General features: G+C 40.1%; 2 protein-coding genes across 8 annotated transcripts in view; both read left to right on the top strand.

Annotated features, from left to right (window-relative positions):
* LOC135505259 (diacylglycerol kinase zeta-like) overlaps nt 1-9117 on the top strand; it is a 140652-nt gene extending 131535 nt beyond the window's left edge. For all 6 annotated transcript variants that reach the window (XM_064924495.1, XM_064924470.1, XM_064924503.1 and 3 more), the window contains 4 exons: nt 139-259; nt 714-750; nt 910-1009; nt 4255-9117. In XM_064924495.1, the coding sequence (XP_064780567.1) occupies nt 139-259; nt 714-750; nt 910-1009; nt 4255-4371 (375 nt within the window). In that variant the 3' untranslated portion in view covers nt 4372-9117. The remainder of the gene's footprint in view (nt 1-138; nt 260-713; nt 751-909; nt 1010-4254) is intronic.
* A 1560-nt stretch (nt 9118-10677) lies between these two features.
* On the top strand, nt 10678-25371 carry mdka (midkine a). 2 transcript variants are annotated; one of them, XM_064924549.1, is made up of 5 exons: nt 10678-10825; nt 23050-23117; nt 23306-23476; nt 24128-24289; nt 24399-25371. In XM_064924549.1, the coding sequence occupies exons 2-5, from the start codon at nt 23051-23053 to the stop codon at nt 24425-24427; spliced, it is 429 nt and encodes a 142-aa protein (XP_064780621.1). In that variant the 5' UTR covers nt 10678-10825; nt 23050; the 3' UTR covers nt 24428-25371. The 2 variants fall into 2 exon arrangements, with proteins under 2 accessions (XP_064780621.1, XP_064780611.1); XM_064924539.1 differs by having other exon boundaries at nt 10679-10825; nt 23050-23132.
* The last annotated feature ends 233 nt before the right edge of the window (nt 25372-25604 follow it).

The raw sequence follows: 25604 nt of genomic DNA on the forward strand, positions 1-25604 counted from the left end.
TTCTGTCATGGCGTTACCTCAGGGTAAGCATTTCTCTGGGCGGCAATGAATAAAAATGCAGTCTATTCCCCCATTCTTCTGGACATGCAGTCACTTTCCCCACGCCTCCAGTCATAACAATGTGCCCTCTTCTCCCAGCTGAAGGAACTGCACAAACTGGGAGCTGACCTGTCAGTGCAGGACCCGTCAGGATGCACCCTGCTCCACTATGCTGTGGACACTGGTAGCAAGGAGACTGTCAAATACATCCTGGACAATGGTAGGGACGAGGCAATACACATTTATGTGATCTATTTAAGTCTGTAGGCAGGACACCCCCCCCCCCCTCACAATACTGAATAATTCTGTGGGATTTCCCAAATTGAGTCTGTGACCCTCAAATATGAACTATGGATTAGAAGTTAACCCAGCACAGTATGCTCTATGTTTTTTTGTGGTAGTAGAATTATGTCCTAGGTGTGGAACGCCATATATTTGAGGGTCATGCGCACAGCGCGGGTACATCTCACTCTGTGTACTCTTGTTGTCGTTTATGGAGTCTTTCTTGCTCAACAACGAATGATACATTCCAATATTTGAAAAGGATATGTTTCTGTCAGTTCTCCTATACCAGCTTTTTACTATGATATAAAAGTAGTATCTTGGAGCGTTGTAATTGGTTTAGGGACATGCTTTGAAATGTCTCTTTTTCCCTGCCCCCTACCAAAAAACAGCACCCACAGATATCCTGGATGTAACAGAAAAGGAAAAGTAAGTTTAAGACATGGATTTTGAAATGCTCATTTTACACACAGTCTGTGTGATGTATCTAGTTAAAGTTTAAAATAGAAAGTTACACTCATTGGATCCCCCCTCTTTCTCCCTATCTCTTTCTTTATCTCTCTGTCTCTTTCTCTCTCTCTGTCTCAGTGGGGAGACAGTGTTGCACAAAGCAGCGTCACTGTGTCAGAGGACTATCTGTCACTACCTGGTAGAGGCAGGGGCATCCCTCATGAAGACAGACTTACAGGTGAGAGCAACGCTCCCTCTTCCCTCATTGCTTTACTCTTTATTTGGCCAAAAGAAACCAAGTTGATGCATAGGCTACCCCTGAGAAGTGTTTTATATGGGGCGGCAGGTAGCCTAGCGGTTAAGAGCATTGGGTCCGAAAGGTCGCTGGTTCGAATTCCTGACCGACTAGGTGAAAAATATGCAGTTGTGCCCTTGAGAAAGGCACTTAACCTTAATTGCTCTTCAAATCAAATCACATTTTACCACATGCTTACTTACGACCTCCTAACCAACAATGCAGATTTTAAAAAATATGAGTAAGAATTAAAAATAAAAGTAACAAGTAATTAAAGAGCAGCAGTAAAATAACAATAGCGAGATTATACACAGGGGGGTACTGGTACAGAGTCAATGTGCGGAGGCACCGGTTAGTTGAGGTAATATGTACATGTACTGTAGGTAGAGTTATTAAAGTGGCTGCATAGATGATAACAGAGAGTTACAGCGGTGTAAAGGGGGGCAATGCAAATAGTCTGGGTAGCCATTTGATTAGATGTTCAGGAGTCTTATGGCTTGGTGGTTGAAGCTGTTTAGAAGCCTCTTGGACCTAGACTTGGTGCTCTGGTACCGCTTGCCGTGTGGTAGCTGAGAGAACAGTCTATGACTAGAGTGGCTGGAGTCTTTGACAATTTTTAGGGCCTTCCTCAGACACCGCCTGGTGTAGAGGTCCTGGATGCCAGGAAGCTTGGCCCCAGTGATGTACTGGGCCGTACGCACTACCCTCTGTAGTGCCTTAAGGTGGGAGGCCGAGCAGTTGCCATACCAGGCAGTGATGCAAACGGTCAGGATACTCTCAATTGTGCAGCTGTAGAACCTTTTGAGGATCTGAGGACCCATGCCAAATCCTTTCAGTCTCCTGAGGGTGAATAGGTTTTGTTGTGCCCTCTTCACGATTGTCTTGTGTGCTTGGACCATGTTAGTTTGTTGGTGATATGAACACCAAGGAACTTGAAACTCACAACCTGCTCCACTACATCCCAGTCGATGAGAATGGGGGTGTGCTCGGTCCTCTTTTTCTGGTAAAGCATATAACCAGCCAGCTGTCTGTTGATAATGTTGTCATTCAGCCATGACTACGTGAGGCATAAGATATTATAGTTTTGAATATCCCGGTGCAAGTTTAATCTTCCGCATAGTTCGTCGATTTTATTTTCCAAAGATTGCACGTTTGCTAGCAGAATGGAAGGAAGTGGGGGTTTATTCGATTGCTTACGAATTCTCAGAAGGCAGCCCGCCCACTGGCCCCTTTTTCTCCGCTTTCTCTTCATGCAAATGACGGGGATCTGGGCCTGTTCCCAGGGAAGCAGTATATCATTCACGTCGGGCTCGACGGACTCGTTAAAGGGAAAAAAGGATTCTGCCAGTCCCGTGGTAAGTAATCGCAGTTCTGATGCCCAGAAGTAATTTTTTGTCATAAGAGACAGTAGCAGCAACATTATTACAAAATAAGTTTAAAAAAATAAGTTACAAACAAAGCAAAGAAACTAACAAAAAAACACAATTGGTTAGGAATACGTAAAGCGTCAGCCTTGTTCTCCATCGGCATCTTAAGAGGGGTAAGTCACTCTGGATAAGAGCATCTGCTAAATTACTCAAATGTAAAATGGATAAGTGGTGGGTATAGAATGGCCTAATCATCATCCAGAAGGAAAATTAGCTTGTCTTTCATATGACACGCTAATTGTACACCGGGTGGGGGAGCATTACAGCGGTGCCCTATACATCCCCTCTGAACCAAACTAGCCAGATGCCTGCAAAGTCAATTAAAGTGCTTACCTCCAAGTGGCTCCACCATAAAATATCGTATGTGTTTACCCTCTCCTGCAGATTGCCAAATGGATACATTTGTTTAAGATACCATCAACAGTGTGTGGAAGGCAGTTGGAACACAAGGGGTTCATTTTTTACTACAGTATTTCACAAGATCCTCCTTCTGAAGACCTCACAGCTGGTTTTTATCTCAGATTTCTGTCCTGGAAGGCTCAGACTACCAGATTTAAGATGTCTTGAGTTTCATGTCAGGGCTTGAAGAATTTTCCTATCCAAACTCTAACTGCACATGGTGTGTCTGCAATCTAGTCTCTCTCATAAGCAACTGACAGAATGCTTGAGAGTACTGTATTCCATGACACTCAGCTCTCTCTGTCTGTCTGTCTGTCTGTCTGTCTGTCTGTCTGTCTGTCTGTCTGTCTGTCTGTCTGTCTGCGTCTCTGTCTGTCTGTCTGCGTCTCTGTCTGTCTGCGTCTCTGTCTGTCTGCGTCTCTGTCTGTCTGTGTCTCTGTTTGTCTCTGTCTCTCTCTCTGTCTGTCTGTCCGTCCGTCCGTCCAAGCAATGATGAAAAATGTAATCTTGCAGGATTTGGGGCACGTCTGATACATACCCTGTGACCTTGGGGTGCAGTTCAGCCTGGCTTTCTTTCCTCTCCTCCATCACTTCATCCTCCCACTCTTTCTGCCTATCGGTCTCTTTCTCATTCACGATACATTCACTCTTGGCCTTGAGACATCTGCATATCTTAGCAATGACTTTTCCTATCTTTTTATCTCAACATCTCACCATGTTCTCTTTTCTTTTTCGCTAGAGATTTTTTGGGCTCCAGCTCTTCAAAAAAACAAGAAATTTGAAATAATTGGGTTTTGTGAGGCAATTTCTTAAATAGCTCCCGAGTGGCACAGCGGCCTAAGGCACTGCATTTCAGCGCTAGAGGCGTCACTATAGACCCTGGTTCGATCCTGGGCTGTATCACATCCGGCCGTGATTGGGAGTCCCATAGGGCGGTGCACAATTGGCCCAGCGTTGTCCAGGTTTGGCCGGGGTAGGCCATCATTGTAAATAATAATTTGTTCTGAACTAACTTGGCTAGTTAAAGCAAGGTTAAATAAAACATTAGAAAATGGTACAGTAGCTCTTGGATGAATCGGAAAACTTTTCAGTCTAAAAACATTCTAGATTTGCTTTTGCACACAGACAAACAAACATTTGGTGCATATTCACTGTTGATAACTGGAAATATTAATAACATGATAATCTGAATGCAAATTATTCGTACATCTCAAAAATACTTGCAGACTGTACTTTGCAGACTGGTCTTTGACTCTGCGGCTTAATGTTCAGACCTCAGGGGAAATAGATGCTGCCTTAATTAACGTTGGGTTCTTCATTGCAGTCTTTTATGTTGAGCAAATTGCCTCTCTTATGCTGCAGGGTGACACACCAAAGCATCGTGCAGAGAAGGCCAAGGATGCAGAGCTGGCTGCCTACCTGGAGAACCGGCAGCACTACCAGATGATCCAGAGAGAGGACCAGGAGACAGCTGTGTGACCTCCCTCTGCTCCCTGACCTCCAGCACCAATTCCCTATAACCCTGTGCCAAAACTACTTTAGCTAAAAGAGGAAACTCACCAGAGAAGATGGTTAAAAGATAGCCAGTGTTGTATTCTCCTGCTAGGGAGTTGGTTGGAATCCTACCATATGAGAGGTCTTAAAGGTCCATCATGTGAGGTGCTTGTGACCAGTGGACTTGATTATTGCACTGCCAAAAAAAAAAAGCTGTTTTGTGTCGGAACGCTTGGAAGAGATGGCTCTTCTGTTACATTTTTTTTCTCCCCAGGTTGTGTTGCGCTTGCGATCCACCTAGACTGAATGTTGAATTCTGCTCCAGGGTTTTAGGACAGGAGCTTGGGTAACTGAATGTCCAGGTCATTATAATATTATACTCTCCGATGGAGCTGTATCGCTCTGTGTCTATAAAAGCAGCATGAGCGTTTCAACTGTACGGATCAACAATGACTAGATTTCAAAAGAGTATGAACACTCTGATCTGTAGGCCAGCTGTCTTTAAGGCTACCAAAAATGACATTATTTGGATTAAGGTTTTATTTGTTTGTTGTACATTATTATAATTTGTTGACTGATTTGTCCACCCATAATGCAGTGTGATGGTATCAAACTATCCACGTAGGTGGGGAATTTTACATGTAATACTGTTCTCATCACCAAACAATTTTGAATTGAATAAATCAATATTGTTCTACTTTATGATCACTTGGCAAATGTTTATTTTATTTCTTAGTTTTAATAAGGATATTTGGTACTGTACACTTATCGTAGTAGCTCTGTGTTAAAGCAGTTTATGCACTGCAGCTCCAATTGCCTTGATTTTCTTATTTTGTTGGCTGATTAGTTTGTATTTAATGTACTTAAGTCATGGTGTATTTTTATTGCATTTTTAAGCAGATTGATGTTTATATAATTTGTACATACTATACATTTAAAATGTTTTGTGTCTGGTCATTATTTACCATAAAAAATGTGCATATGATATGTATTAGTTTCAGAACTACAAAGCATTTCTTCTCTCATATTGTGACAGAAGTCAAAGGCGTATTTATTCACCTCAACATTTTTTTACAGATCCTTAACATGCACATGAAGTGGTTAAATTATGTTCAGCAAACTGAAAAATGTTCTGAAGGTTTGAGTTGTAAAATTTACAGGGTGGATGTTATTGTTTTTTTACATACAAAAAATAATAAGTTGTCTTCACACAAACCAATCGTTTGTGGTTGCTATTTATTTTCCATAGTTATAATCTGTTAAAATTTGACTGGCCATTTAAACCAGCAATATAATTCAACTTAAGTTATAAAGACCTGTGATTCATTTAAATGGCGTTATATTGTGAAGAGAGTGATGGGAAGGAATTGGTCTCATTCCAAAAGCTATCCTACATTATAACTAGTTTAATGTAGCACCACAGTAACTGTGGATCTACTGTATTTTGAAATTAGTTGTTTCTCTGAATGTTTTTTCTCATTATTTAATCACTAAACATCCTTGTAAGACATCCTTGTAAACACAGTAACAAGGTATACTTTCATATACACATTTTTTACTTGATTGTGTTTGTTGTCCGACGTTTATAGTTTTGACCTTCAAACAACCCATAATGCCAACTAAGATGCATTTCATTGTAAATAATTGCTGTTCTCTATTATGGCCAGATACATGAATAAATGTAGCACTGAATCAGTTGCTGTGACGGGAAATATGTTGTCAATGAAAGCCCTCGAGTGTTTCTAATGCCAGACTGAAAATAAGGTATTTTTGATTTGATTATGAAAAGTAAATGAATTGTGTAGTTCTACATCAGTTATTACGCCTCGTACATAATCATATGTTCTCACTGAATATTTTGCGGGTCAACTTTTTTGTTTTATTACATTTTTAACAATAGAAACATCCACATACAAACGACAACATACAGATGCACACAAACATCCAAAACATCACGCCTGCCCAGACCAACCTGCTCACCACCCCCAGCTCCAGCGCCCGCATCACTTTCCGCCACATAACCTCAAACTGCACCATTTTGTTTCATGGTCACACTGATTGTCAGCATTTTCAATAATGAAGACCGTAGGCCCCCTTTTAGTTGACTTCACTATAGTTGAAATATGTTAGCCTTGACGCTGAGAAGATTAGATATAATTTGAGGCATTTATGATTATACTGCATTCTGAAAGAGGTGCATATTTGAATAGGTATTGTAACATATATCCTCCTGTTCAGAGACTGACATGGAGATGTAGGAAATGCCCTTGCATTTGTATAATTTGGATGTATATTAACAATCCCTCATCAATCTACACACAATGCACCATAATGACAAAGCAAAAACAGGGGTTTAGACATTTTTGCAAATGTATAAAAAAATAAAAAGTACTGTTCAGACCCTTTATTCAGTGCTTTGTTGAAGCACCTTTGGCAACGATTACAGCCTCGAGTCTTCTTGGGTATGACGCTACAAGCTTGGCACATCTGTATTTGGGGAGTTTCTCCCATTCTTCTCTGCGGATCCTCTCAACCTCTGTCATGCTGGATGGGGAGTGTTGTTGCACAGCTATTTTCAGGTCTCTCCAGATATGTTTGATCGGATTCAAATCCGGGCTCTGGCTGGGCCACTCAAGGACATTCAGAGACTTGTCCAAAAGCCATTCCTGCGTTGTCTTGGCTGTGTGCTTAGAATATTTGTCCTGTTGGAAGGTGAACCTTCGCCCCAGTCTGAGGTCCTGAGAGCTCTGGAGCAGTTTTTCATCAAGGATCTCTCTGTACTTTGCTCTGTTCATCTTTCCCTCAATCCTGACTAGTCTCCCTGTCCCTGCCGCTGAAAAATATCCCACAGCATGGTGCTGCCACCACCATGCTTAACCATAGGGATGGCACCAGGTTTCCTCCAGATATGACGCTTGGCATTCAGGCCAAAGAGTTCAGTCTTGGTTTCATCAAACCAGAGAATCTTGTTTCTGATGGTCTGAGTTAAGTGCCTTTTGGCAAACTCCAAGCGGGCTGTCATGTGCCTTTTACTGACAGGTGTGTGCCTTTCCAATCATGTCCAATTAATTTACTTTACTCTAATCAAGTTGTAGAAACATCTCAAGGATGATCAATGGGAACAGGATGCCCCTGAGCCCAATTTTCTTGTCTCAGCACAGGGTCTGAATACTCATGTAAAGAAGGTATTTCAGTTTATACATTTTAATACATCTGCAGAAAAAAAAGACTATTTGCTTTATCATTATGGGGTATTGTATGTGGCTTGATGAGAAAAAAATAATACATTTTAGAACAAGGCTGTAACAAAACAAAATGTGTGAAAAGTCTGAATAAGGGGTCTGAGTACTTTCTGAATGCACTGTGTCCAAACCTACCACTGGAATTAAACAAGCCAAACTATACAGAGGAAAGCATTGCTCAAACATTTTACCTTCTGAAAGTCAGAGACACTTGTTGAATAAGTAAGGCTGCTCATGATTCATCTTGACATCACCAAAGGGGTGACACATTTATTAACAATCATGCCTCTTTTGATATCCCAGTGAAAGTTGCCTTTCTATCGTCTATGATCTACCATCTTGTACCAGTTTCATCAGAAAATATTTGAACAGCAGAGGAAAGGCCAAACAGCACATGTAGTACAAAGTGACCTCTTGAAATGGAGTTGAATAGCCTCAGCCTTAGTAGTAGTAAGTTGTGTGTGCTTGTGCATATACAGATTTGAATCTGGCCCAGAGACATGCTGGCACTTGCAAAGCTATTTTCTGGGAAGTCCATCGCTCCATAATGAGTTTTGCTGTTGTTGTGTAGTTTTCTGCACATTAACTCAACCATTTCAACATCTCACATTGTCACCTTAGCTTTGTGTACTGACTATACCCATAGTTCACTTTGTACAGAAAATACATGGCTATTATTATGAGACACCATTTCATGTGCCATGAGCTCTGTCGTGTTATGGTGTGTGCAAGAAAACACTTCCCATAGTGGAGCTGTTATCTCCAATTGACTTAGCCTTCAACAGAAATTGAAGTTCCGTTTGAAATGACACAAATTCCCCAATATGATATTTTATATGCTAATCTAAAGATGCGCTACGTTCCCACTTTCCATGTTGTCGATTACTGCAAAGAGCACCCTCTCCCATCATCATTTCCGTAGGTCCACTGGTTTTAATTGTACTATATTCTTAAAGGTTCAGTAGAAATCCACAGTCTTTGAATTACATACAAGTGGAAAGTGCTCTTTGGAATGGCAGGAGCGTGGAACTACCAATGCTATATCTGCATGAATGAGAACTTTACAATGTTTTTTTTTAATTTGCAAGCATAAAACAAGACTTGTAGCTACAAAAACACTCGAATGAGTGCAATGCAGGCATGGGGCTTACAGTGGCTGAATGGGGTCAGACAACTTCATTTTTAAAGGAGCTACAGTAGACCAAGGAATGGTAGTTTATGTATATTATCTGTGCTTTATTTTGAGTTGCTGTGCAATTCAGAGCAAGAGTATCTATCGCAATTCTTTTAAAAAAATAGAGAGAACTGTGCAACATGCATTTTTCTTTATTAAAAAATGTATTTTATTTTTTACTTGATATAGTGACCAAAATGTGATGGACAGACTAGTGTGCAATGTTGACGATATCAATCTGTGTATTTGTTTCTATTGGCACATGTTTTTGTTATTGTCTGATTTGAGAGAAAAAAAATAAAGGATGGTACTTAAACAACTGTATTTATTGTAATTACTTTCTAGTGAGTGTTGATTTTATTCGTCCAGTCAGTAAAAGCGCACTCTTTAATAACCCGCCATTTGTATGAGGTCATATTAACACCTATCATCTACCTCAGGGGACTGCAGGTGATGATGTGTGTTCTGCTGCCTGTAATGTCTTGTCCTTCACCAACCAGAAAAGAATGGAGTCCCACCTCCTCGGCTTTGATGGTCCAACCCAGTGAGTCAAACTGTCATTTTGTGTATGTAGAATGTCTGAAGGAAAGTCAAAATGGTATTTAATGCCTCTGTGTTGCAACATGCAATGTGTTTGAAAATGATGAGTCATGTTAGTCAGAACTGAATCATAGTGCATCATCTGGAGCGATTAAATACTGTAATTGGATACTGACTAGTTACTTCTGGATGTTGTATTGGATGTGTGTTTATCAGTCTGGTCCATTTGTGAAACTGAACAGCTGTTTTCTCCTCCTAGCTCTGACTCATTGTTGGCATGCTATCCAACTGGCAATTGGAAATGTCCCTATCTATGGTTCAGATTCTGGTCGGATCGCTATTGTGGCCCCGACTCACCTCCCCTGCCCTTCTGGGATTTCCCAATCACATGGCCTGAGGTCACAGAGTCATCTTGGATATACTGTACATCGATACTAAATAAGATGCAGACATACACTGTATAAGTTGTATTTCATCCGTACAGTCATCTGGTTCTTGAAAATGTGGTGATGTCCGGTACAACACTGTCAGCCTATCTAGGCACCACACTGTTACTCTGCCATATGGCCGAGCATATGCTTATACCAGAGGAGGCAGGTGGGAGGAGCTACAGGAGGACGGACTCATTGTATATGGCTGAAATTGAATACATGGTCAAAACATGTGGTTTCCATATGTTTGGTGTGTTTGACACCATTCCATTAATTCTATTAGGATCTTTACAATGAGCTGTCCTCCTATAGCTCCTCCCACCAGCCTCCTCCTGGCTCACACGTGGTGTTTATAAATGGCTCTTATCCAGGGTCCCTATCTAATGGCAGCTGTTGTGTGACAACAAGCTCTCTGGGTACATAATCAGGGTGACCAAGAATTCTAGGTCTAATGATTGTTCAATCCCTGCTGTCCTCCTGTAAACCATTTACTGTGGTGGTGCTGTTAAAACATGATGCATACATCCCTAGGCATTCTGTAGGCACCATAGAATAGTAGTATCTGTCTATAGTAGGTAGTCTGAGCATATCATTCTGCTTTCCTTTCTCTGTGATAATGTCTGGTGGTGAAATTGGAATGGGTATATAATATAGTAATCAATGTTTTTTTTATGTTTTTTTTATTTGTAGGCCTAAAAAAAGATTTGTAGCAACAAGAACACTAGAATAATGACTGTGAAATAATACATCTAGGGATTCACTAGAATAAAACTTCAAAAAGTTAGTGTCCTAGACGAGTGGTGCACAGGGGTTGGTGTTGGGGTTATGCGTCTCTTGACCCGTAATCATCACGTGGGTTGGTGATGTCACGAGGTGGTTAATTTAATGTGGCCCTAATGTTACCAGCTCAAACTAGTTTTTGAGAAACAAAGGGGAGGGCGACAAATAAGAGCAAGCGGGCCGGGCTAGAGGTATTGGAGGACTGTAAAAAATCTATTGTGGCTCAAAGTAAGACCATAAACTCTCGCCAAGAAGTACGATCAAAGAAACAAGTAAGTTATATATGTGTATTTGTCCAAATGTATAGTGATAAAATGATGTTACTTTGTATCACCCAAATCAACATTATCATTACTCACTTTTAATAGTTAAAATATATAGTCTCCATCATCGGAATCCTCTGGGGAATAACAGACGTGTCGTGTGTAATTTCTCAATTGAAGTCATTTTTCTTTGGATGATTTATTTGTGTGTATGTTTCTTTATTTAGTTGTTCTTTTTAGTTTTATGGTATTTTAAATAATTTATGCACCATGTGTTGGCTTTACTGCATAGATTCATAACTTTTGCCAGTAATGAACACCCAACTTTTGTCCCATACACGTGATTTGCGCAAAAAAGCGCAGTGGCACTGCGTATTGGCATAAACTTTCGTTGAATCAAAAATGTTTAATTGAATCTTAAATATGAAGTCAACGATTGAACGAACTTTTTTAATTCTACAACTTTGCAAGCGGTTCTGTTTAGGGATCTGAAGAAGTTGTGGGCAAATTACGTTTTGTTGTAATAACGGCTTTGCTTTGAGTTTAATAGCTGTATTTTGCACTGTGTGACAACGTCCTCAGGGGTGACACATTCTAGTGTTGATGATAAGTAGTGTGTGTGTGTGTGTGTGGGGGGGGGGGGGCTCTGTACCTCTAAATGTATGGTCTCATTACTGTAACTATTTTGAGCTATGATACTTGAGTTTGGAGGATAGGAGATAAATCCTGCGAAATTTAATAATATTGTTTTATATAAATTATTATGTTTAGTCATTACTATTTCAGATGTAGCGAAGCTACATAGTTTGAAAGTGTACTTCTACATGTCTTTGTTCGTCTTAAAGTAAAGCATAAGCATTTATTCCACAATTTGAATTGTGTTCAGGTTCCAGAAATCTTTTGCTTTCTGTTTGGGCCAATGAATGGATTTTATGACCTGAACACTTCACTTAAGCCATAACTAACTGTATGTGGCTATGGATAAAAGCTTCTGCTAAATGACTAAAAGCAAAGTCAATGTAAACATTCCCCAACTCAACAATATGAGCATTGAAATCGACTCTAACCTCAAGTACTTGTATTCACTGCTATCCACTCCGCTCAAGAGTTGTTCTCCTTTTTTTGTGTTTCACTGCCCAGGAACTTGTTTTTTACCTGACCACAATTTATGGCTGCCCCACCTATGTTTGCTCAACCCCCCCCCCCCCCCATCCAAAGTAGTGGCTGTGTAAGAGGCTGTAAAAGATTATTTGCAGTCAGAGATAACGCTACAAGTAACACAACTTTAGTAGAGATGAAATGGGGAAAAGATAGTCCTCAGTCTGCTGTTATCATTGTTTTTGTTTTTTCCAGTTGTATTTTAGAAAGTTAGTGGGCGCACTAGATGCAGCTAGTGCCTCCGGGTTAGGTTTTAGAAATGGAGGAGGGGTAGCATGGGGCTTTAGAGCTTGTGTGAGCTTGGCAGATGGACCTCGAGGCAATGGCACAGATAATCAGGGGAGAGAAAACAGCTTTGAAAAGACAGGGAAAACTCTATCCTGGCTATTCAAATGCACCATTCAACCTGATTTCAGCGGAGATTTGTGGGTGCGTGGCCCCTCTGCTATTCTCTCACTGCTCATGGAGTATGATGGAGTATCCCATTGGTTATGTTGAAATAGGAAGGAATGGGAAGTAAGTAGGCCACTGTCTCTTTTAGAGAATAAGCCATTTTGTCATGACTGCCATGCCTCAACTAGAAGGGATCACATTTTCACGCGACTGACGGCAGGGAGGATGTTTAGCTGTCGACAATGACGTTATAGTAGATAAAGTGCACTCATACTATTTGAGTCAGTAACGTGAATCATTCTGTCCTTGCAGTAGATAAAGTGCACTCATACTATTTGAGTCAGTAACGTGAATCATTCTGTCCTTGCGCTGTTGGTCCTTGACGGCCAGAATCCACCTATATTTTGTATATTTGATCAAATAAAGCATGTGATTCAGCCATTTGTTGGCCACTCAGTGTTCCTTCCTGAAGTAGGCCAGGACATTCTGGGTCTTTGTTAACTGTCTTTCTTTAGAGTGACCCTCTACCCCGCAGCTTCTCTCTTAGTGGGCATTTCATCCTTTTTTTGTTGTTGTTGCGGTCAGTGACTTTTCTGAGAAGACGAGGAATGCTGCTTAGCAGTAAAAACAAGAGTGACTTTATGCTGTTCAGGTTCAGTGTAGTCCTGCTTTCCATGTGTTGTTGTTATTGTTTCGTTGTAGAACTGATCTAGCAAATCTAATGTTATCTATTTGATCACAGTGGTCTAGGACCATTATTAGAGGAAGCATCATTTGAGTCAATCGAAATACGATCTTTACGGTATCTGATCCAATTTAACTATTTGGTTTGCTTTCTGCCAGGCAATACATATTATGTTTATCCCATTGTGTGATGAGTAGATGGTGGAAGTTAGTTGTGGTGGGAGTGAATAGTGGGCGATGTTTCATAATGACATGTTTATAGTTGGGAAAGGAAGATCTCTTACACACAGATACCTACCTATTCTAACATTCCTGTTACAGCTGCATTACTGATGGATAAAAATGATTGGCACGGATTTAAAAAAAATAGCAATGTTTTGTAGGCATATTTTGCAAATGATTGGGCATGCTAGCTCTAGTAAACTGTGGTATTTTAAGATGACCTTTCTCCCAGTATGCTAAGTCCACATTCAGATGTGTGGAACAAAGACCCTGCATGGGATATCTGTCTAGTGGCCCTTTAGAATGGAGTGAAAGGAGACCAGGAAAAGGCTCTGTTTTGATACAGGGTGTCTGCATTCGTAAAGAACGATAAAAGATTTTGAGGGCGCTCCGGGCCTCACCCTTGGCAAGGCTCAGTGGGTTAGACGAGGCCTGCTGGGTGTTGTTTCATCAAAGACAAAAGTGTTGCCTGGAGTAGCCCCTCGACATTTATGGCCAGGGGAAGAATGTCATTGGAACTGCTAGCTGGTGCAGAAAAAAACAAGCCAGCTTTTACTTGAAAATGGAACTCTATCATTTTTTTCAAGTGATACAAAAAGATTGTGATTCAGTGAGTGGTGGGAGTTGAGAATGGGGAGTTTCCAGAGATTCGTGGTTGCTCGGAGTGTTTAATTATGCTCACTGGCCATCAACATTTAATTACTGTTTTTGAGGACAGAATACAGATTTACTGGGTCAACAGAATATTTGATCAATTGGCTTGAAGAGGAGCAGCAAGCGTATGTGCCAGAGGGCCGGCTGTCCTTGCCATTGTGTATCACTTTCATTCGCAGTCCTTTTGATGAGCAGTCAAGTAAAGAAACAACACTTTCAGAAGCCAATTGTAGAGTTGCCTGATAAAACGATAGTGCCTTGGTGGATTCTCCAGTAGACCAGCTCCCTGGTGAGTGAGTAGACGGCTGCCACTTATGGCATTCTGCCTCACACAGTACGAGCCGATGGTTCAGAGAGGTGATAACCTCTAATGGATCAGACTTTTCCAGTGAGTTGTTGATTCATCAGCTGTGGCTGACCTTTCTATCCAAGGCTGCCCGCAGGCAAGCGAAAGTTCAATGTGAGCATACTGCAATGTGAGCGGATGTGGCTACGATCCCTGCTCATCTTCTGGACATATTGGCTCAGGCACAAACCAATGGAACAAATGTTGCTGTTAGATTAGTAAGTCGCGTGGGTGACGGGCATTACACAAGAGTGCTGTTCATCAGAGACTTCCCAGCAAACCGGGAACCTTCGCAGGACATTATCTAAGATTACCGCTATGGCGACGTGAGGGGGGGGGGGAGTGGTGGGTGCTGACGAAAGACTCAAAGACTTCGTAAAGGAGTAATACAGGCCTAGTTCACAAATGTTGTTGAAAATCTATTTATATACCGTACCAGTCAAAAGTTTGGACACACCTACTCATTCAAGGGTTTTTCTTTATTTTGACTATGTTCTACATTGTAGAATAAAAGTAGAGAAGACTTCACCACATAATAGTAGTGAAGACATAGAATAATAGTGAAGACATCAAAACTATGAAATAACACCTACGGAATCATGTAGTAACCAAAAAACTGTTAAACAAAGTAGCCACCATTTGCCTTGATGACAACTTTGCACACTCTTGGCATTCTCTAAATCAGCTTCACCTAGAATGCTTTTCCAACAGTCTTGAAGGAGTTCTCACATATGCTGAGCACTTGTTGGCTGCTTTTCCTTCACTCTGCGGTCCAAGTCATCCCAAACCATCTCATTTGGGTTGAGGTCGGGTGATTGTGGAGGCCAGGTCATCTTTCTGTATAGTACTTTGTGACATCGGCTGATGTAAAAAAAGGGCTTTATAAAAACATTTGATTGACATGATGCAGCACTTCATCACTCTCCTCACAAATTATAGTCCCACTAAGTGCAAACCAAATGGGATGGCGTATAGCTGCAGAATGCTGTGGTAGCCATGCTGATTAAGTGTGTTCTGAATTCTAAATAAATCACAGACAGTGTCACCAGCAAAGCACCCCCACACCATCACACCTCCTCCTCCATGTTTCACGGTGGGAACCACACATGCAGATATCATCTGTTTACCTACTCTGCATCTCACCAAGAAATGTCGGTTGGAACCAAAAATCTCCAATTTGGACTCATCAGACCAAAGGACAGATTTCCACCAGTATAATGTCCATTGTTCCAAGCAAGTCCATTGGTCCAAGCAAGTCCCTTCTTCTTATTGGTGTCCTTTCTTTGCAGCAATTCGACCACGAAGGCCTGATTCACACAGTCTCCTCTGAACAGTTGATGTAGAGATGTGTCTGTTACTTGAACTTTGAAGCATTTATTTGGGCCAGAGTTAACTCTGGGTCTTCCTTTCCTGTGGCAGTCCTCTTGAAAGCCAGTTTCATCATATTGCTTGATGGTTTTTGCGACTGCACTTGAAGAAACCTTCAAAGTTCTTGACATTTTCCGGACTGACTGACCTTCATGTCTTAGTGTAATGACGGATTGTCTTTTCTCTTTGCTTATTTGAGCTGTTCTTGCTATAATTTGGACTTGGTCTTTTACTAAATTAGGGATATCTTCTGTATGCCACCCCTACCTTGTCACAACACAACTGATTGGCTCAAACACGTTAAGAAGGAAAGAAATTCCACAAATTAACTTTTAACTAGGCACACCTGTTAATTGACATGCATTCCAGGTGACTACCTTGTGAAGCTGGTTGAGAGAATGCCAAGGGTGTGCAAAGCTGTCATCAAGGTAAAGGGTGGCTACTTTGAAGAATCTCAAATCTCAAATATATTTGTTTAACACTTTTTTGGTTACTACATGATTCTATCTGTTATTTCATAGTTTTGATTTCTTCACTAATATTCCAATATAAATGTGTACTAACTGTTGACTGGTACTGTATATATATATATATATTTAAATATATACAGCATATATTTATTTATTTTTATTTCAATTCACCAGGAGGTGCTGCAGCACCCCTGCTTCCTGTGGCTATGTCCTTGGAATGTTCTCCCAACATTCACTAACACTTTCTCAACAACATCTGTAAAAAAACTACCACAGAAACATTCCCCTAAGGTTCTCATTAGGTTGCCAGGGATTGTAATAACACAATGTTCCGGAACATACTACCGCAAACAAAATGTGGGACCAATAAGAACTGGTTCTGAGGAAAGATATACAGGAACGTTCTGCTCATGTTGATGGATATGTTATTCAAAACCCCCATGACAACAGGCAGGGAATATTCCTACAGTGGTCTAAAAAAAAGTTATAGTATGATATGATGGTTCTAATAACGTTCCCTGAAAATACTACAGCAAAATAAATGTTGGCGCAATCGAAGTAGTTCTAAAAACATACTTCAGCAATAATGCACTTAGTTCTGAAAACATACTTCAGCAATAATGCACTTAGTTCTAAAAACATACTTCAGCAATAATGCACTTAGTTCTGAAAACATACTTCAGCAATAATGCACTTAGTTCTAAAAACATACTTCAGCAATAATGCACTTAGTTCCAAAAACATACTTCAGCAATAATGCACTTAGTTCTAAAAACATACTTCAGCAATAATGCACTTAGTTCTGAAAACATACTTCAGCAATAATGCACTTAGTTCTAAAAACATACTTCAGCAATAATGCACTTAGTTTTGAAAACATACTTCAGCAATAATGCACTTAGTTCCAAAAACATACTTCAGCAATAATGCACTTAGTTCTGAAAACATTGCTGCAATGTTCTGCTAACTTTGATGTGTAATGTAACGTCATTATACTGTATGAAGTTGCCAAACTTTCAAACAAATGGCATTCCAATCTTTATCACATCATTATATCTTGATACGGGGGTTGTCCTAACAAATCTACAAGAATGGTAATGAAGTCGATTTGAACATGCAGTCCGCCATCTTCAAGCCCTGTAGGCCACTTACTTTGCTGCACCACCAGGAGCGTAATGTTTCTCGTGGATCATTCAATTATGATCCAAACTATGGCTATATGTCGTAGGACATATGCACGTCTATGTACACCTCGCCACAATCTGCCAGGCAACAATTGAACACGAATTCTGAAATCAAGTTTTGTTGGGAAAATAAAAGTCAAAACATCCCTCCTTTACAGCATTGAAAGAAGATTGGTAGAGAAAGAAATAATAGAGGATACTTCTTTTTCCGATTTTGTTATCCTGTCTTTTGCAAAGACAAGGACCACAACCTGGAAATCAGAGTAAAGGTGTAAACAGCTTTATATTTGTGTTAGTCACATCGCAGTGGCGCGCGGTCGATTCATTCCAGGGATAGCACTCCAAAGGCCAGGTTTGATCCCTGCTTGTGACTATCAAAAAAAATACGGTAAAACTATGTTTGTACAATAAATGTCTAATAAGTTGTGATTCCAAATAATTGGCATACGTGTTTCTACATGGATTTCTAACTTCCTCAACAGTAAGATAACACTAACACAGGAATGAAACCTCTATGGACTGTTCAAAACTTAATTTGATAATTCTGGGAACATTGAGGGTATGTTTTGTGCACCCTGATACGAACATTGTAAGAATGTCATCAAAACTGGACAGATTTTGTGTTTTGGGAACCTGTCGTGTCATATCCCCACAATATTCCCATAACCTAAATAAATGTTTTAGGGACATTTAAATAACTTTTTTTAAAGTATAACATCAGGTGAATGTTTTTTGCATTCTAAAATAAACATTGCAAAATCATCCACAAAAGTGGATCGTTTTTGTGTTTTGGGAACAGATCTTTTGTCTTGTCCCCACAATCAGATGGTTCCCACAACATATGAAACATTCTGGGATCCATTAAAGAACAGACGAAATGTGTTCTGGGAACGTTCTTGCAACATCAAGCAAATGTTTCATACAAACATTGTATAATCATCAGCACAACTAGACAGTTGTTGTATTATTTGCTGCAACCTAACAAATGTTCTGGGAACTTTCACAGAACCAATTTTGGTTGGCCGATTTGGCATCTTATTTGGTGTTGTAGGATGATGCATTGTAACATCCACATGACATATTGTGAACAGCCCAGAATGTGTCATCTTAGTTCCCTGCTGCTGTGTGATCTCAATTCTCTGTTCTCAATGTCTTCATTGTTTGTATTCCACTAGAAGGATTTGTGTATTTTGCCAGTCGTTAATGATGGGTCCTAATTAATCATAACCACAGAAAACACTCATCCTTTGCCTTGAATGTTGATTGTATGTCACAAAAATAAACTTCATAATATTCCAAACACTTCTTTGCATAACGGGAAGGAATGTTTCGGTTTTTATTACCCTGGGAAGCAGATTGATTGAACAAGGACCCTAAATCTTTTGATGGGGAAGCGTGAAATACTTTTAGATTCCCACCACAAAATCAAGGATTTGGTATTATAGGCAACCTTGTTTTGGGTTATTGAAATCAGATTCTTGAGTTACTCTTTGTGGGTGTTCTTCAAACTAATACAAGACCTGTTTGTCCCGGCACATCACTGAGCTCTTCTAACCCAGACAGAGACATGCAGTTCCCCTGTGTCCCACAGAAGAATGGCTTCAAACTAAGCCTCTTCCATCGAGCTCTCCCTGTCAGGGTGACCCCTATCACCTCCCAGCAGGTGGGTTAGCATTCACCATGGTGATCTGGTGCTGCCGTCCATCCCCTGCTGCTAGCTCTGGGACTGTTGGCAGAAAGAATAGACATTAACTCAATTAAGTCAGAGAATAAATATAAACTCAGAACTTGACAGGATAGGAGGATCCCTTATAGACATCCATACATTTCAGTAATATAGGGCTACTTCTTTATCTGTGAGTTGCTGCCCTCTTCTTTTGAACTAGACTATTAAAAGCTGAAATCTGTAAAGGGGGAAACATTGCCACTGTTTGCCCCAGTGCCTTTGTTTTTAAGGGTTTATCAGAAACATACCTCAAACAACATGACCAGCCTAGCTAACCTGTAAAGTATGGTTGAATTTGGACACATTGTGGTGCTGTTGGACAGGAAAAACCATTCATGCAAGCTCATTGGCTCATAGTTGCCATATTGTTTCAGCTAGTCTTGCATCCTTAACTTCTTGGATATAGGGGGAGCTATTTTAATTTTTGGATGAAAAACGTTCCCGTTTTAAACAAGATATTTTGTCACGAAAAGATGCTCGACTATGCATATAATTGACAGCTTTGGAAAGAAAACACTCGGACGTTTCCAAAACTGCTAAGATATTGTCTGTGAGTGCCACAGAACTGATGTTACAGAAAAAACCCAGATAAAAATACAATCAGGAAGTGCCGCATTTTTTGAAACCGCCTCATGGCAATGACTCCTTATATGGCTGTGGAGGAGCTAGGCGTCAGCTTACCTTTTCCACGTTTTCCCCAAGGTGTCTGCAGCATTGTGACATATTTGTAGGCATATCATTGGAAGATTGACCATAAGAGACTACATTTACCAGGTGGTCGCTTGGTGTCCTCCGTTGCAATTATTGCGCAATCTCCAGCTGCAGTATTTTTCCGTTTGCTTCTGACAAGAGAACTGCCACCACTGATAGATTATTGAATAGATATGTGAAAAACACCTTGAGGATTGATTCTAAACAACGTTTTGCCATGTTTCTGTCGAAATTATGGAGCTAATTTGGAAAAAAGTTTGCCGTTGTAAGTGACTGCATTTTCTGGTATTTTTCTTAGCCAAACGTGATGAACAAAACAGAGCTATTTCGTCTACACAAATAATCTTTTTGGAAAAAATGAACATTTGCTATCTAACTAAGAGTCTCGTCATTGAAAACATCCGAAGTTCTTCAAAGGTAAATTATTTTATTCGAATGCTTTTCTTGTTTTTGTGAAATGTTGCCTGCTGAATGCTAGGCTTAATGCTATGCTAGGCTATCAATACTCTTACACAAATGCTGGTGTAGCTTTGGTTGAAAAGCATATTTTGAAAATCTGAGATGACAGTGTTGTTTACAAAAGGCTAAGCTTGTGTATCAATATATTGATTTCATTTCATTTGCGATTTTCATGAATAGGAAACGTTGCGTTATGGTAATGAGCTTGAGGCTATGATTACGCTCCCGGATACGGGATTGCTCGACGCTAGAGGTTAAATGCTATATACCCAATTTGGTCCCAATCGGTCCAGCGGTTCAGGAGAAGAAGACGTTAAAAATGATCCAAAATACATCAAAAGAATATTGTATTGCATGATCAATTTGATTTTGAGTTCTGATATTTGGCAAGTGTAGTAAACAGTACCGAGTAACTGGTCTTAGGGCTACGTGTCAAATTTTTCCTGATGGTGGCACAGTGGGCCCATAGCTGAACCCCGGCCATTGCTGCTTGCAGCGATGTATTTTATTGTTTTGTTGATGAAACAGAGGAGCGTGTAAGACAGCGTGGTAAAAAAAAATCTCGGTACATATTCTGGTTTTTCATTGCATGTGCAACGATGTTCTAGTAAGAAAAACAATGTTCCTTGTTTGAAGTAACTTTGTTGTTGTAATAGCCCAATTGGATATGACAGTTTCACCCTTCACGGATTTCAGCTTTAAAAGGTATGCACAATGCATTGACCAGAATACACCAAGATGGGAAGCGCTATTGTGACAATGAGATGACATGAAATGTGTTCAATGTGTCATCAATATAGATACAGTTGAAGTCGGAAGTTTGCATACACTTAGGTTGGAGTCATTAAAACTCATTTTTTTACCACTCCACAAATTTCTTGTTAACAAACTATGGTTTTGGCAAGTCGTTTAGGACATCTACTTTGTGCATGACACAAGTCATTTTTCCAACAATTGTTTACAGACAGATTATTTCACTTATAATTCACTGTATCACAGTTCCAGTGGGTCAGAAGTTTACATGCATTAAGTTGACTGTTCCTTTAAACAGCTTGGAAAATGCCAGAAAATTATGTCATGGCTTTAGAAGCTTCTGATTGGCCAATTTACATCCGTCAATTGGAGGTGTACCGGTTGGATGTATTTCAAGGCTTACCTTCAAATTCAGTGCCTCTTTGCTTGACATCATGGGAAAATCAAAAGAAATCAGCCAAGACCTCAAAAAAATTCTAGACCTTCACAGGTCTGGTTCATCCTTAGGAGCAATTTCCAAATGCCTGAAGGTACCACGTTCATCTTTACAAACAATAGTATGCAAGTATAAACACCATAGGACCATTCAGCCGCCATACTGCTCAGGAAGGAAACGTGTTCTGTCTCCTAGAGATGAATGTACTTTGGTGCGAAAAGTGCAAATAATTCCCAGAACAACAGCAAAGGACCTTGTGAAGATGCTGGAGGAAACAGGTACAAAAGTATCTATATCCACACCGCCATGAAAAATCCAGACTATGGTTTGCAACTGCACATGGGGACAAAGATCATCCTTTTTGGAGAAATGTCCTCTGGTCTGATGAAACAAAAATAGAATTGTTTGGCCATAATGACTATTGTTATGTTTGGAGGAGAAAGGGGAGGCATGCAAGCCGAAGAACACCATCCCAACCGTGAAGCACGGGGGTGGCAGCATCATGTTGTGGGGGTGCTTTGCTGCAGGAAGGACTGGTGCACTTCACAAAGTAGATGGCTTCACGAGGAAGGGAAATGATGTGAATATATTGAAGCAACATCTGAAGACATCAGCCAGGAAGTTATAGCTTGGTCGCAAATGGGTCTTCCAAATGGACAATGACCCCAAGCATACTTCCAAAGTTGTGGAAAAATTGCTTAAAGACAACAAAGTCTAGGTGTTGGAATGGCCATCACAAAGCCCTGACCTCAATCCCATAGAAAAAATGTGCTGGCAGAACTGAAAAAGCGTGTGCGAGCAAGGAGGCCTGCAAACCTGACTCAGTTGTGTCAGCTTGTGGAAGACGTTTGACCCAAGTTAAACAATTGTAAACTTCTGACCCACTGGGAATGTGATGAAAGAAATAAAAGCTGAAATAAATCATTCTCTACTATTATTCTGACATTTCACATTCTTACAATAAATTGGAGATCCTAACTGACCTAAAACAGGGAATTTTTGCTAGTCAGGAATTGTGAAAAACTGAGTTTAAATATATTTGGCTAAGGTATATGTAAAACTTCTAACTTAACTGTAGATTTTTGTTTTCTAACATATTCCTGGCACTGCTTGTCACAAAATAAAATGTTGTATTTTGTTTGGTGTTCATGTTGGAAAACATGTTGTTTTGTGTAAGGGGAAGTGAAAGGGTGGAGTGAGTAGCTCATGACCCATTGATCCTCATTGCTGGTTGTGTTCCTCACAGTTGGTTTGATTGACCCTAAATTGAGTCATGAGATCATAGGAAAAAATCTATGTAATATTTCAGCCCTCTCACATGTATTTTCCCAGTTCTCACTTTCACATGCTCGAGTGTCAAGCTTTAAAACTGTTTAATGTAATGGATTTTGTATAACATGATGTGTTTTACTCTTTGACCATAATCCCTTATTCACCTTTCACCTCTAAAGTACAGAACCACTCATTGTGAATTGGTTTGATTATAGCTGGTAACGATCAATAGTTGACCTTGATCGTGCTCTTTCAACTCTCATCTCAATTATAGACACACAACGGAGGAACATCAGCAATATAACCTACATAATGGCAACATTATTTCTTGTGCCACAATTGTTAATGGCATGTTTTTTCTTCTTTTCCGTCTTTTGTTTTCTTCTTTTCTCTCCAGTATGCGGGGTTTGTTCTCAACAGCTGTGGTGCTTATGGTGGCCTTGATGATAGTCACCACTGAAGCAGGTAAAAACAAGAAAGGTAAGGGATTTGCTATGTATTGCTTTAATTTGCCATGCACAGTTGTAGGATTAGCATGACAGTTTCACCGTTCATGAGGTTCATAAAGCCTCAGTTGGAAACCTGTCCTTACTAACGACTAATTGTAATATTGCTGATATTATTTCTGTCATCTTGTTATTTTTGTTTCGCAGAGAAGGGGAAAGGGGCCAAGGGTGGTGCCTCTGACTGTGCTGAGTGGCGCTATGCTAGCTGTGTGCCTAACAACGGAGACTGTGGAGTCGGTGTCAGAGAGGGCACCTGCAACGACCAGATGAGAAAACTGAAATGCAAAGTGCCTTGCAACTGGAAGAAGGAGTTCGGCGGTAGAAATTATACATTGATAGATGATTCCATTTCCCTTGATATGCCATATAATTCTCAAAGTGTAAAGTGGTGGTCAGTTAATCAAAAATATAGCAAACATTTCATTCATAGCTTATTACTACATAATTAGAATTGTATCATGTCATTTCTTAGTAAATACCTAGTAATTGACATAACCGCAAAAAAAAACTATAGAACTACATTATCTTCAGACTGTTCTATGATAGCCTGACGACTTCTTCCGCTGCTCTGTCGTTCACGACATACTTTAGTCTGAGACTGCCATCATTGAAGTTGTATGTTGGGGCGAGGGGCATGGGGGGGGGCGTTGTGCAAAGCAATTGGATTGTCTCTAACCAATCAGAGTATCAAAGCCAACGACACATTTTCAAACCATTGCTTTACCCACATGTGTTCTGGCTCTGGCCCAAACTATCAGTTTCTGGACCATTCAGACGGCCCAAATGTGTTTGCATTCGGTGAAGGGTCGGGGAGGTACTCAGATCCAGACTCATTGCGGGGAAGAAACGAACGTATGTGGGCGTGGCGTAGCGTTTGGCCAGAGCAAGGAGTCTGGGTAGCCAGGCAAGCTCTATTGTAGTGTGTTCCTGATACTCAGCGGTTTTCCCTTTTGACCTTTGCCATTTCAGCTGACTGCAAGTATAAGTTTGGCAGCTGGGGTGAGTGTGACACAGCTACTGGATCCAAGAACCGGTCTGGAACCCTGAAAAAGGCCCTGTACAACGCAGAGTGCCAACCCACCATCAAGGTGTCTAAGCCATGCCCCGCAAAGACCAAGACAAAGGCCAAAGGTGAGAAGTAGACATTTAAGTCATGCAAAAAGTAACATTCCTATCCCCAAATGAGTACGTCATATTGAGCAAGGAATCTATGATGAATTGGCCCTATGTCTTCCCACAGGAAAGAAGGGAAGAGGGAAGGAGAACTAAAAAGGTGGATGAGTCCACATTGAACAAGTGATTGGTTTGATTTTATTACGCAATATCCTTTGCTTTTTCAACAAACATAATATGCACAAGTGAATTATGAGATGTCAAATGGGCCTTTCCTTCAAATACAGTATAACAAACACTAAATGTCTCTGAATATTGACCAAATATACCACAAATGTAGACAAACACAATTCTTTTCACATATTTCCAGCTGTCGGTGGCCTGGCAACTTAGCCCGCTTGTGTTCTGATATTTCCATAATGTTAGTAAGATTCCAGTTCTGGACATGCTGTATTATGCAATGAAACAAATACTTTGACCTCACCAGTGTTCTTGGTCTACCTAACCCTTGTGATGTGTAACGTTTTCCAGAGTTTCACCTTTTACATTAGTTCAACTGGAGTCAAGACCAAGCTCCTTGTTTGAGATTGTTTCTTAACCAGTAGATCATTTAATAATATGCTTGAGGTTTTTTTTCAATTCAAAATGTTCATCTTACATTGTTGTGATTGTTATAGTTTTCTCTTGACTACCAATTAGTATTACTAACAGAATTGATGAGTGGATTTCAATTGCGTGTGCAATTAGTAAAAGTAGAGAGATGCAAATCAACTATTTTTCTAGTCAACTGAGGACCGTCAGCTCAACGTGTTTCATGTACAATACAAAGCTGAACTTGAATGCTCATGAGAATGCAGTCATTGTCTTTGTGAAGATAATAGTGGTATTGTTAAAACAATTAGTTTTATAATATATATACTTCAAAAGGTGTCAGGCGATTTTGAGTTGAACTGCTGTGTTCATATTTTTGCAAACACACATGCACACACCTTCGCACAGTTCATCTGTACTCTCATTTTTGTAATTACTGTCATTATTATTACACAAACCCTTGGAACAGAAAAAAATCAACCACTTTAAATAAACTCTCTGAATTTTTACTATTGGTTGTTTCATGTTTCTTCTTAATAAATGTTTGTGGCAATTTAACTTACTACATTTATGCATTTAAAGAGAGACTGTATCAAAACAACTATGTCTATGGTTGAAAATGGCCTATGTGGCATCAATATGTGTCGGAAACATGTATTCTAGTGTCAAAATGTACTACAAATTGTAAATATGATCATTTTGGTCATAAAGTCAGTCTCGTCCCAAACTGAGATTTGCGAGA

This window comes from Oncorhynchus masou, chromosome 2 (genome assembly GCF_036934945.1).
Source record: "Oncorhynchus masou masou isolate Uvic2021 chromosome 2, UVic_Omas_1.1, whole genome shotgun sequence".
In the NCBI taxonomy this organism is placed as follows: Eukaryota; Metazoa; Chordata; class Actinopteri; order Salmoniformes; family Salmonidae; genus Oncorhynchus; species Oncorhynchus masou.